The sequence below is a fragment of the Neomonachus schauinslandi genome, chromosome 16 (genome assembly GCF_002201575.2).
Source record: "Neomonachus schauinslandi chromosome 16, ASM220157v2, whole genome shotgun sequence".
Lineage (NCBI taxonomy): Eukaryota > Metazoa > Chordata > Mammalia > Carnivora > Phocidae > Neomonachus > Neomonachus schauinslandi.
Window position 1 is genome coordinate 49,865,394 of NC_058418.1, and position 12,311 is coordinate 49,877,704.

Here is a 12,311-nt window from a genome sequence, read left to right on the forward strand (position 1 = left end):
CACAGGACAGGATTCCCCACCCCACCCCCACCCTGCCCTGGCAACAAAGAATTATCTGGCCCCAAATGTCAGTAGTGCTGAGGTTGAGAAACCCTGATGTTCATGGCAGGAGAAGCTCTGAGGGAATAGCTTAAGTGGTAGGAAGAGCAGAGGGTTGGACTAGAAGTAGTGAATTTTATCAAGGGGAGCACTTCCAAGTTTTGGGGGAGATACCATATCACTACCTGTGGCCTGATGCTGAGTCATAGGGAACAGGTGGCCCGAGAGGCTCTGGTGAGGGCAACCAGAGATAAATCTAAGCAGTAAGTCCTTGAGTGGAGCTAAGATTATAATTGGAAAGACTAAGACTAATCAGTTTGATTCCCCTCCCCATCATTTGGGGTCATTGTGGCCTAATCTCTATTTATATTAAAGGAATAAATTGGCTTGGGTAACAGAGACAAGGGGTTAAAGTGAGCAGAAGAGCAGCATATTAATAAATTAGCTTATTTAAATGTATATGGGTTGGAGAGTGATGTTTTGATAGGTCTGAGATGTGATAGTGGACCTGTTAAAACTAAAATATATTTTCATTAAGTTAGCTTTTGGTTGGGCACCTTCAAAGGAAACAAGTCTCTTCCCTAAAAAGCATGCAGAGCAGAAATCCCAAAGCAATATCAATTTCAGGACTTGAAGACAAAAAGCAGCACAGCTCCCTGCCTCCCCATGTCCCCACCTGTTTAAATATGTAATTTAAAAAAAATTTAAAAAATTCAAAGATACGTAATTTTTGAGATGGAGGCTTGTGTTTTTCTGAGACCTAGGCCATGGGAATCCTGGTCAGTAGACTTCCCTGTAGTGCTGAGTTGGGGAGCAAGTTTCAATTGGGGAATGTTCTGGAAAACAACTTCGGCAAGACCAAGTTAAAGATAGGCTGCCAGTTTTTGATACAGGACATTGATAGAATACTTGTAGGTGCTCCAAGAGGATTTGAGAGACTCCACTTTGTAAATTGGGAATTTGTTTTAAACTAGGTTGACTTAAAGAGGGCCAAACCTACGAAATCACATTGATTAATTTATTTCATTCAATAAATTTGCAGGTCTAGGCATTTTACTAAGTGCTTGCGATAGAAAGAAGCATAAGATGTGGTGCTCTGTCAGTTTGGTCAGGAGTACTTAGATAAACAGATAATTGTAGTATAGCAATACCGTCTCAACTGCAGTTAGTTCCCTGCTCTCCTTCCTTCTAACTGTGCCCACCTCTGGGAGGTGTCGGGTCCAGGAAAGAGATAGTCTATGAATTCTTGATCCGGAATTAAGCGGTCTATAAATGTTGATAAATAAAAGCCCTTTATTTATCAACAGGATCATCCTGCGGCTGGGAGCATCTTCTCTCCAAGACGGGGTTGTTAGAAGTTTCGGGATTTTTACATTTTGCATTTTTAACGTTCCCACGTTTTATAACGTTATGGTTACACGCACAGCAAAGTGTGTGAGTCAGCCTGGGTGATGGGAAGCTCTGGAAGGTTTCTGAGCAGGAACATCTAAGCTTCATAATGTCCTAAAAGCCGGAGAGGCCAGAGCCCTGAAAACCAGCATCCGTATCCCTCCTTTCAGCTCCGGTGTCCATTCCCGCTGGGCCTGGCCTACATTTCCCAGGATGCTCATTTGCTGGAGCTCCAGCAGGATTGGTCAGAACAACGCGGAAGTAATTACGGGTCGCTCGGCAACGGGAGGAGTCCTGGACCATGACTGGAGGCCCACGCCCCTTCCCTGAGGCCGGGAGGTGGACGTAGCTCAGCTCCATCTCCAGAGTAACGTAGCGTCCACCGGCTTTTACTTCCAGCCGAGCGGCCGTGCGATCTCTCCCGAACTTTCACCGCCGTTCTTCCCAGGCCCCGCCCCTTTTACGCCGGCAGCAGCGAAACGCGGGAGACCTGATTCTAGCTACCGAGTCGTCTGAGCGGCTCGGGGCGGCGCAGTGCGCAGGCGCGAGCGTTTGGGTCTCGCCGCGCGCGGCGCTCGGTTGAAGCGGGGCTGAGTTCCTGGGCGCGGAAACCTGGCAGCGGGCGACCGAGAGAGTGGGTGACTGAGCGCCTTCCCTGCCGTTATGGCAGCCCTGCGCTACGCTGGCCTGGACGACACGGACAGCGAGGACGAGCTGCCCCCGGGCTGGGAGCAGAGAACCACCAAGGACGGCTGGGTTTACTATGCCAAGTAAGGGGCCGCAGGGGGGCCTCCGGGCCTGGGACGCACCTGGAGGGGGCCGCACCTGGAACACTGACGGTCTCACGTTCCCGGGACCCTGCGCTGCCTGGAATGCCACCTGCGCGCGGAGGGGCTCGGGCCGGCGCTCCAGCTTGGCGAGGCCGCGCGAAGTGGAGGCGATAGTTAAGGAGCTTCCTCAGGGAGGCTCCCACTGTCCCGAGTTGGGGTCGGCTGCCTTTCTGGGCCCTGGGTCCAGCGGGGGTCACCTGGCAGCGCCCAGACGCGCCCTCTGCTGCTCAGGAGGCGGCGCTGCACGGTGCCATGGTGGCCAGCAGGCCTTTACTCCCTCATCCAAAAAAAAATCAGGAAAAAAAAGGCCAGTGCCCAGCTCCCTCCTCGTGGGTCTGGAGCGGGGACCTAGGAGAATGTATTTTTTAATAAGTGTCCTAATACAGTTATGTATATATACATTTGTATATGTAATAGAACTCCAATAGTTTCTGGCAAAGTTTTGGAAACTCTGGCAGACTCTGTCTCCCTTCCCTTACTGTGCGACTTTGGGCCATTGCAAGAACTCTCAGTCACCGATTTTTCACCTGTAAAATGGGTTGACAGAATTTTAATTCAAGCACTGTACATTAAACACTTAGCACAGATCTAATGAGTACTCTGCGCCATAACTTAGCTTTTCCTGCTCTCTCTGCAGCTGTGACAGCACTGCCTAAGCCTCATTAGAATCACCTGTTGATGGTCCTAAATACAGGTTTCAGAGACCCTTATGCAGCAGACACCCGGCGTAGGGAATCTGTATTTTATAAGCTTTCCCTGTAAGGCAGGTTATCATTTGGCTTTGTGAAACGTGGTTGTAAATTAGTGATTTTCAACATCTGGAGAACTTAGAAAATAGCTTTTCCTTGGTTCCTTCTCCAGAGATTCTCATTTAACTGGTTTGGGTCCTCCCCTCCTTCATTGGTATGTTGTAAAATCTCCCCAGGAGATTCTTATCTATCCAGGGTTGTGAGCCACTGCTGTCTTGGGTTGCTTGGTAGAAACAAAACCAGGAGGAAAAAAAAAAGAAAAGAGAAAGACAGACCTTGGTGAGTTTAATTCATTCAAGACATATTGGGGTTTTATCACATGCCAGGCTCTTTGCTGGGCACTGGTTATACTGAGATAAAGTGACCCATTTGTCACCCAGTCTTGTATGGCAGAGTGACACAAGGCTAGTTCAGTGCAGCGTGTGGATAGTGAGCAGTAGCCTGCTAACATGAGGTGTGTGTGGGCACCTCGGGTGCTTGGGGAGAGTCAGCACCTGAGCTGGGCCTCAGCACAAGTAGAGGTGGGCACGTTCAGGGTCAGGAGGGCAGCCCAGGCTGAGGAGACAGAGTGGAGGCCTCTATATGGCCCATGTGCTGGTGCAGGGACGGGAAGATTGAGGCAGCAGAGGAAGACCCCAGTGTATGGAGGCCCTTCTGTGCCTCATGGAAGAGCTGGGGCTCCATCGTCAGGACCCGGGGGTCCACTGAAGGCTTGGAGCTAGGGAGTACCATCGGATTTATGTCTTTCAAAAGGTGGTTTCTGGCTCTGGAGAATGGTAGGGGCAAGTCTAGCAGTAGGGAGCTGTTAGGCTCTTGTCAGGCTCTAGGCAGCTTCTGAGCACACACTCCCTGTTACCTCTGCCTGGAGATCTATGTGCCTGGAGAGCTATGTGAAGGGCTTTGTCATCCCCCAGAGCTGAACTTAAATGCCACTGCCCAGGAGACCTTCCTCTTATCCCTGACCCCTACACCCTCCTCCCAGCATCTCGTTATCTGAGTCATGGCACTTGGCCTTTTCTGTAGTCATCTTAGCCATACTCTCCTTGTTTGTGCTCTGTCTTCCTCCCCCAGATTGTAAGCTTCATGAGGGCAGGGACCTTTTCTTGTTACCCTCTGAATCCCCTGTGCTTAGCACCTGGGAGACATAAGTCCGTGTGGGATGAGTGAATTAATTTCTCCAGTGAAGGTTTCCTCGGGCCTCCCTGAGCAGGTGGCATACTGGGCCCTGGAATGCAAAGGTGCGCAGGACTGCCATCCTGGCTCTAAGAGCCCTCCTCGGCCTCCTGCTTTGTGTGGGGCTTACCTTCGTTCTGGCCATTTAGCCTAGGCTCCTTGGCTTCCTTTCAAGTTTGCCTGGAGCCTGGTGTTACCCTGTCTCTTCCCCTTGTGTCCTACCTTATGTTGGGTGGCCTTTCCCATCTGCTTCCTTCCTCGATGGCGTCCAGTGTCTGGGCTCTTCTTTCACTAAATAAGATCTGCACACCCCAGTCAGCTCCTCCGAGTGCTTCCAGGGCATTCAGTGGTGCATATATGGTCCCTGAAAAGGCTCTCCTGCCTCCCCAGTGTTGGGTCTCAAACTGGCCTGTCTGGGTCTCTTGTTTACACTGAATGTAGTGACAAGTTTTGGCTGGGCCCAGCTGGGGGTCCCTCTCTCTAGTCCCCCCTGGCCCTCGGTGCTTTAGCTCTCCAGGTGGAAGGATGCCTCTGACCAATCCTAACCCTGATTCCCTGCAGTCCCCCTTGATCTCTCCTGACCTGCAAGCATCCTGGTCTTTCTTTTCTCTTAACTCTGGAAGGGTCACTTGTCCTCTCTTGGGGTTTGGGAAACTGTTAATGGGCTAAAAGAAGTCTGCCCTCTGAGTAGTTCCTGTTTTCCAGTGGTCTTCCTCTCAACCACAGCAAAGCCACCCCCAAGGACAGAGGCTGTAGCCCCCAATGAGACCCCCCTCCCCGACTCATGCCTTTGCCCCTCTCCTGTTGTGTGGCTTCTTTTGGCCCCTTGTGCTTTCCCATGTGTCCCGTGGCGCACTCACAGACCTCAGGAGCACACATGTCCTATGGCTCCAGGGCCCCCCAGGCTGGGCTTTCAGGGAGAGAACCGTCCTGCCACTGAGGGCAGACCTGGCTCCAGAAAGAGCTGGTGGGCCTTTCCCCCCTCTTTGGCACGGTCCAGGGCAGCCCTTCTGCCCAAGCCAGGAGGTGGGGATGGAAGGACAAGGTCTCAGTGCCTGGGCCTGTCGCTGGGCCTTCCTGGGCCTTCCTGGGCCCTCCACCCCCAGCTGCTTTTCTTTGAAGCCCTGGCGACTTGGCAGCCAGAGAGCCAGCCGGCCTTGCCTGGTCGGGAGATGGTTCCCTGGTCCACGGGGCCGGCCCTCCTCACAGTCAGATCTCTGTCTCCAAGTTAACTTTGAAAACAAATTTCTAGAACAGCATACTTGAAAGTGATATCCATGTAATGTGGTATGAATTTAATTTTGATCCTTTTGGTTTAAGTTAAGATCCCTGTTAATTATCTCTTTAAATGACAAAAAGCTTATTGAAGAAGGAAAAATAGAAGACGGCTTCTGTTTAAAGGAGAGGACGATAACACTTTGGGGACGTATGTCATGATTTTCTGTTCATTAAGTCATTTTAGATTACAATTAAGAACACTTTCTAATTATGTTTTATATGTAAGTATTTATTTAAATTAATGCTTCTGTATGAAAGGCATAGTTCTTAGTTCTTCACACATGTTAACTCATTGGGTCCTCACTAGCCCCAAGGAGCAGATGCTTCTATTATCCCCATTTTACAGATGGGGAAACTGAGGCAAGGGAGGTCAAACACCTCTTTAAGGGCACATAGCTGGTGAGTGGGAGAGCTGGAACTCATGAGCATTTGGACTCTGAAATCCTCACTGCCAAATTATGTTCTTTTCTCTTGTGTCAGGCCTGGGGTTCTCCCCCAGGGACACTGTGTCCTTCAGGGGACAGTTGGAGATGTCTGGAGACACTTTCTGTTGCCACAACTATGGTATATTGGCATCTAGTAGGTAGAGATGGGGGATGCAGCTAATCGTCCTTCAGTGCACAGGACAGCCCCCACAGCAGAGAATGATGTGGCTTAAATGTCAGGACTGCCAGTGGTAAGAAACCTTGACTTAGGCATTTTCTGTCAAAGTAAAAAACATGGGGGTGACAATGTTTATCTTGTTTTTTTTAAAATGTCTCTCAGGATGGAAAAAAAAATGTTCTCAGTGAGTTTTCCTACTCCTTCGGAAAGCATTTATTCATGCTGCTCGTTTACATTTGGGTGACTCCTCGGGCCAGGCACAGGGCTGGGTGTCTGAGGGTTCAGCTGGACGCTGGTCTGCTGTAGGGGTCAGCGTTCCACTCACAGGGGCACTTTATGGATTCTTGAGGGCAGGTCTTTTTGGAGCTTGGCTCAAAGCTCATTTGATGCCTGCCTGTGGGTTGCAAACTACTTTTAACACCAGGCAGAGGAAAATGTAAAATCACATCTGTAAAGTTTTCTTGAAGAAGCATGAGGAGGAAAGCAAAGCAAAGAGCAGGAATGGTGTAGGTCTTTGCCAGTGTCTGGTTTGCTCGCTGTTCCCTTCAGTTTGCAAGGAGAAGCAGGGATTGTGTCCACGAGGAGCAGCTTGTCCTTACCAGGGACTCAGGCTCTCCCTTTCTGCGAGCAGGATTTCATGGTGGTCGATGTACAAGTAGACGTTGGTCCGGGCTGCTGATACCCTGCCTTTGTACAGTGACTTCATTGTTCGCCAATCACTGTCACAAGTAGGGTGTCACTTACCTTTCCAACAGCTCTGTGAGGTAGGTGTGGGGCCAGGGAGACTGGCTGACTGATTACAGGTATTCGGGAGCCCAAGTCTTTGGCCTCCTGAGTCCAGTGTCCACAGAGCTGCTGCACCCACCACTGAGAGTTTGCAGAAACAGACCTGAAGCCCACAGTTCCCCAAAAAACCTTGTTTGCCTCGTGTAAAATTTTACAGCAGATTCATGCTCTCTATATATGTTCTCTTTAAAGTAATTGGTAGGGAAGGCATATTCAGATTTTATCATCTAGATATCAGTGATTATTATTTTCTACTTTGGCATGAGTATGTGAACTTTTAGGAAATTCAGCCTCCCCTGGGAATGCCTCTTGCAACATCCAGCTGCTTCTCTGTTGAAGTAATTTTGTTTTTCTTGATATTTTATCACCTGTTGACGGTACCTCTAGTCTGTTATTGGCTCACGATTTTAATTGTAACTGTGTGCTGTTAGATAAAATGCTAAATTTTCCACAGAAATAGGACTAGTTTATATATTTGATTTGTTTATAATAGGTAGCACTTTTGAGGGCTTTTTATATGTCATGTACTGTGTTCAGTCCTTGATATACCTTATCCTCATAGCATTTCCTTGAGATCAGTTCTAGGATCATTTCCATTTTGCAGATAGGTAAATTGAGGCACCAAAGTTGAGTAACTTGGCTAGGTTGCAGTTAGGTGACCTTTGGGGCTTTCTAACTGCATTCTTAAATACCTCTTGGGAGCAGTTAGGAGTCGGTGCTTAAAACACTTCAAAGTTTTATCTGTGGAAAGAATAAATACTTAAGATTAATATATCTAAATGATATCTAAATATCAGCATCATAAATTAGACTGAAGTCTGTTCATCTGTCTTGGGATAAAACTAAAACAAATGCAAAACCCCTCTAGATACTCTGAGTGATTCACTAAGGTTCCTAAAGTTGACCCACAACTGGGGTTCCAGTCTGCTTCTCTTCCTCGTCCTCCACAGCCTGCTCACAAAGACAGGCTTTCAGATTTCCTTGGGCTGCTTCTCCTTCCCATGCAGGGAATTGGACCTGATGTAGACAGTAGCATTTATGTTCTGAGTATTTCTTTTCTGAACTCTGGCTTTACTACTCTTGGGAAATAGTGTTGTTGGTGAGGGGGGCGGCACAATGCAGTTGATTAATTTTTAGAAGTGTAACCTTCACTTACTATTTTTTTGTGGAGTTTTAGCTTTTTTTTTTTTTAACAGTCACGCTGAGGAGAAGACCCAGTGGGAACATCCGAAAACTGGAAAAAGAAAACGAATAGCAGGAGGTTTGTATGTTGTTGTCATAAACCAAATAACCTTGTATTTAAAGCATGAATAGATAGCAAAACTGTCACAATCAGGTGACAGGCTGCTCTGTCATTCCTGGAAGGTTCTCTAGGAGGGAGCCATCAAGGAATCAGGCTCTCTCTCGGAGGAGCTCATGGGATGTGGCAGAAGGAGGCGATGAGAGTGGGGTGGAATGGTGAGGGTGATTTCTCATGGGCTTTTTATAACAGCCACGGTTGGTACACACAACCTGAGGTGGCCCAGTGAGGCTGCTGGTTGGTGGGATAGGCTTCGGGGCGGGGGCTGGAAGGGCATGGAGCCTTCTGACCGGGGCCCTGGGCCTCCGTTTACCCCACCCCTGCCGCACGCAGACCTGCCAGTCTTCCTGTGTTTCAGATTTGCCGTATGGATGGGAACAAGAAACCGATGAGAATGGACAAGTTTTTTTTGTCGAGTAAGTGTCTATATAGAAACTGCTCTCAGTCGTTTTGCCTTTCAATAGGAATTTTTTGTTGTTAAAGTAATATACCTCGAATATAAAAAAATATGTAGTATGTAACTGTAATCTTACCAGTAGGAATAACTACTTTTAATAATTTTTTAAATTTATTCTCCAAGTCTGGTTCCTTCAAAGAAAAAAAAAGGTAGGGAGTGCACTTTGTGAATTGTGTAGTAACCTTTCTCCACATAATGTCTTGTGAGCATTTTCTCCTGTTTGTTTTTTTCAAGACAGTGGTGCTAAATGGCCATGGAGTATTATTTTGTACCGATAGACTGTAACTTATCAAATTACCTCCTGAGCATTGATGTTGTTAAGTTCCTGTGTAACTCCTCGGCCGCTCACCTCTCCGCCTGTTACAGCAGTGTGCTGGTAAATGGTTCCCCGCCAACTCTGGTGGGGGCGGGGGGATGCCCAGGTCTGTTTCCGTGGGGCACATCCTTTCACCATAGCTTCTTTCAGGCCACCCAGGGGATGTCAGTGAGGAGCCAGGAGAGGTGTGCACCTGTGGGCCAGGCAGTACTGTGGTGTCTGGCGTGACACCCTTCCAGACACTTCTCTGGCAGCTCCGGTTATAAGTAAAACGAAAGCTGGATTCTTCTTGGCTCTTTGTATTTCTAGGGTGATGAGTATAGATCTTAAGCTATATTATTATTTTAAGCACATACATGTTACAGAAGAACTTGAAATCACAAAATCTCATCTGTTTATTTCTGGAGAGTTAGTTCTTAATGTTTTTTAAGATATTTTGAGATCTTTTGTCTCAGATCCAAAGAGTACATTTAAAAATGTAAAAAAATAAATCTGTTACATAGGAGTAACCCATTAATCCATATGTACTAATATATTTGAGTTTCTATAAGACTTAGATCACCTCCAAATCCAAACTACAGTGCTCAGAGGAGATGTGAATACGGTCTTGAAATGAAAATCATCAGAACTTCAGAATGTTCAGACTTTTTATCCTTTTGAGTTTGCCACCTCCTACCAGTTTTCTTACGCCCTTGTGCAGGGTTCAGAGATTTCACTGAAATCTACTGACAACAGTGGCTGACAGATCTTAACAGCCACATTTACATGAATTAAAAAAAAAAAAAATCCCAAAGCTGCTTCCTTTTTTGAAATCTCAGGATACAAGGCAGTGCTTTTTATATGCTACAGCGTATTTCACAGGCAGTTCTGAAGAAAAGGATTTGATGACTATCTTTCCAGGCAGGAATGCAATCCTTCTGGAGGCCAGAAGACAGACTTAAATGGACGCCAGTTCTTTCTGGGGTTAAGAATAAACCTTTTTAGTACATGAAAAATGGGGTTGCCTCGCCTAAACTATAAGATGGTCTTACATTTATAATGCCTGGGTTCACTGTTTTCTCCTTTTCTTTGCAGCCATATAAATAAAAGAACCACTTATTTGGACCCGAGACTGGCATTTACGGTGGATGATAACCCTACGAAGCCGACCAGCAGGCAGAGATACGACGGCAGTACCACCGCCATGGAGATCCTCCAGGGCCGGGACTTCACCGGCAAAGTGGTCGTGGTTACTGGAGCTAATTCAGGAATAGGTAGGCCGTCCCTTACAGTCGTTGTGATTTTTTTGTCCCTGCTATAATGAAATCCACTTGAGAATTTGAACTACAATGAAATCTTTTAGAATGATTCTCTAATATAAAAATGTATTTATAGCCTTTCCTGCTGTCGTTTTGTTAAGACCCTGGCCTCTTTTTAAATCCCACTGTTCTCATGGAAGGCCGTGGAAGGGCTGACCTTGAATTCTCTGAGAGCTGAACACTCAGCAAAAGACTGTGGCTATTCTGGTATTCAAGGATTAGAGACAAACAGGTTCCGTTTAAGGGTTTCCAGCCTGGTCTGTGTGGTGTGTGGACACATTTCAATGACTTGGGTTGTTGAAACCAAAATTGATTGGTAATGGAATAGCAGGAGCAACAACCTATCATGACTTTGGAACAAAGGGTACTGCAGGTTTCACCTGGTCAATGAGAGTATCATTTTCCTTTGGAAACAGGATCTTGTTTCTCTGTAAAGTTGGGGAATTAGTCCTTGTCTTAACCTCTGGATTGACCGTCTTAACCGCCAGTGTTTAACTGCAGTGACTGGCACAGGTAGATGGCTCCAGAGGCCGCCCTTCCTTTAGCAAACAGGGCTGCTAAAAGGGACAGTGGCAGAGCAGATGCTTGTACGAGAGCTTTCCGCGGGATTTTACTCTTCCTCTGTTTTGATCCACTGACAGAAGCATACGTACCTTTAAGAACCGAACTGCCCTAGGGATTTACATCTTCAGGTTAATTTATACAGACGAAACATAGAATTACATTGGGCTGTTTTCTGGCAAGTTCTATCTGCCCTTTGACCCCTCACAGTTCCCCACTGCCCCCCTCGTTGGCCTTCTCTTTCATAAGCTTTGTCTCCTCGTGCCTTTCTGCACCTCCTCCGCTGTCTCCTTTCTCCATCCTTCTTCATTTTCACTGACCTCTTCTCGAACCTCCAGAAGCATTCCCGGCATCATCAGGGGAAGCACAGGGGGTGAAAATACATTCTTGGAGGATCAGTTATTGCATGGCAGAGGGTCTAGTCTAACAGGTGACAGTCCCAGAGCAGAGCTCTTGACTGTACTTGTCTGTGAAGGCAGAGAGGCAAATGGAAGTTTTAAAAAAAGGGAAAGGGATTTATTTAAAATCAACTCTTGGACCTCACCCTAGGCTCAGAGTATGTTCAGTTCAATTTTCTGAACTTCTCTGTTGGGGTGGATTCTATATAATCGTCATTGATATTGAAACTGATGATGCTGTATTAAAAATAACGACTGGATCCTCAGTCACCCAAGAAACAATATATTGTGTTGATTGCATTGACTACTGTTATATGAGGGTGTGGACCAATATAGTGGAAAATAATTAAGAGAAAATAAGTACTTAAGGACTTAAGTAAAATACCTCTTTTTATTTAACAATTAGTTAACCAGAAAATTAAAAGATCTCATTCCTTTACTCTTCTAGAGAGAGTTTTTTCCTTTAATTAGTAAGCAACGTGACTACTGGTTATTTTCTGCGTAAGTGTTCAAACTTTGTTCCGTCTGACGTTAGATAGCAGACCTTGGTGCTCCTAATGCTCTGCCAAAGATTTGCAGCATCAGACTTAAGGACATCATGATCCAGGACTAGTTGAGCTTGTTCAGAGCATACAAAGAGCTTTGTTTCATTGGATCTTTAATCATAAAGGAAGGGATTCTGAAGCATCGAGAATAAATGTGTTGATTGGAATGGACCTCGAGCCTCTTAGAGGAAACTCCGTGCCTCTTCACTGCTCCCGCTTCCTCTTTCTTGAAGACCTTTCCTTTCTGATGTCCACGGTCGACTTTGCGGACACTGCAAGCAGGTTTCTGTGGTCCAGCTGGATGTGGTCGCAAATCGTCAAGCTTAAGAGTGGAAGGAGTGCTGAGAGGGTCTTGGGGCGACCAGCTCTTCCTATGCCAACACCCGCACTCCTTCCCCAGCTCCATCCTTCCCTCAGAAACTGCCTGCAGTGCTTCCGGCTACCCCCCTCCCTTCTCCTCTCTTGGGAAGCATAGGTCTTGGTGGATGTGAAAGATTTTTATTCTTAATTTTTGAAATAATATCGCCCTAGAAATTCCAAGCAATCAAATCCTTGCAAATCACTTTACTTGGCAGCAGTGGTTTCAGGC

General features: G+C 46.8%; 1 protein-coding gene across 1 annotated transcript in view; it reads left to right on the top strand.

Annotated features, from left to right (window-relative positions):
* The first annotated feature begins 1,952 nt into the window (after positions 1 to 1,952).
* Positions 1,953 to 12,311, top strand: part of WWOX (WW domain containing oxidoreductase) — a 956,041-nt gene continuing 945,682 nt past the window's right edge. The window contains exons 1-4 of the mRNA XM_021705703.2: positions 1,953 to 2,198; positions 8,044 to 8,108; positions 8,506 to 8,563; positions 9,995 to 10,173. Of these exons, the coding sequence (XP_021561378.1) occupies positions 2,092 to 2,198; positions 8,044 to 8,108; positions 8,506 to 8,563; positions 9,995 to 10,173 (409 nt within the window). The 5' untranslated portion in view covers positions 1,953 to 2,091. The remainder of the gene's footprint in view (positions 2,199 to 8,043; positions 8,109 to 8,505; positions 8,564 to 9,994; positions 10,174 to 12,311) is intronic.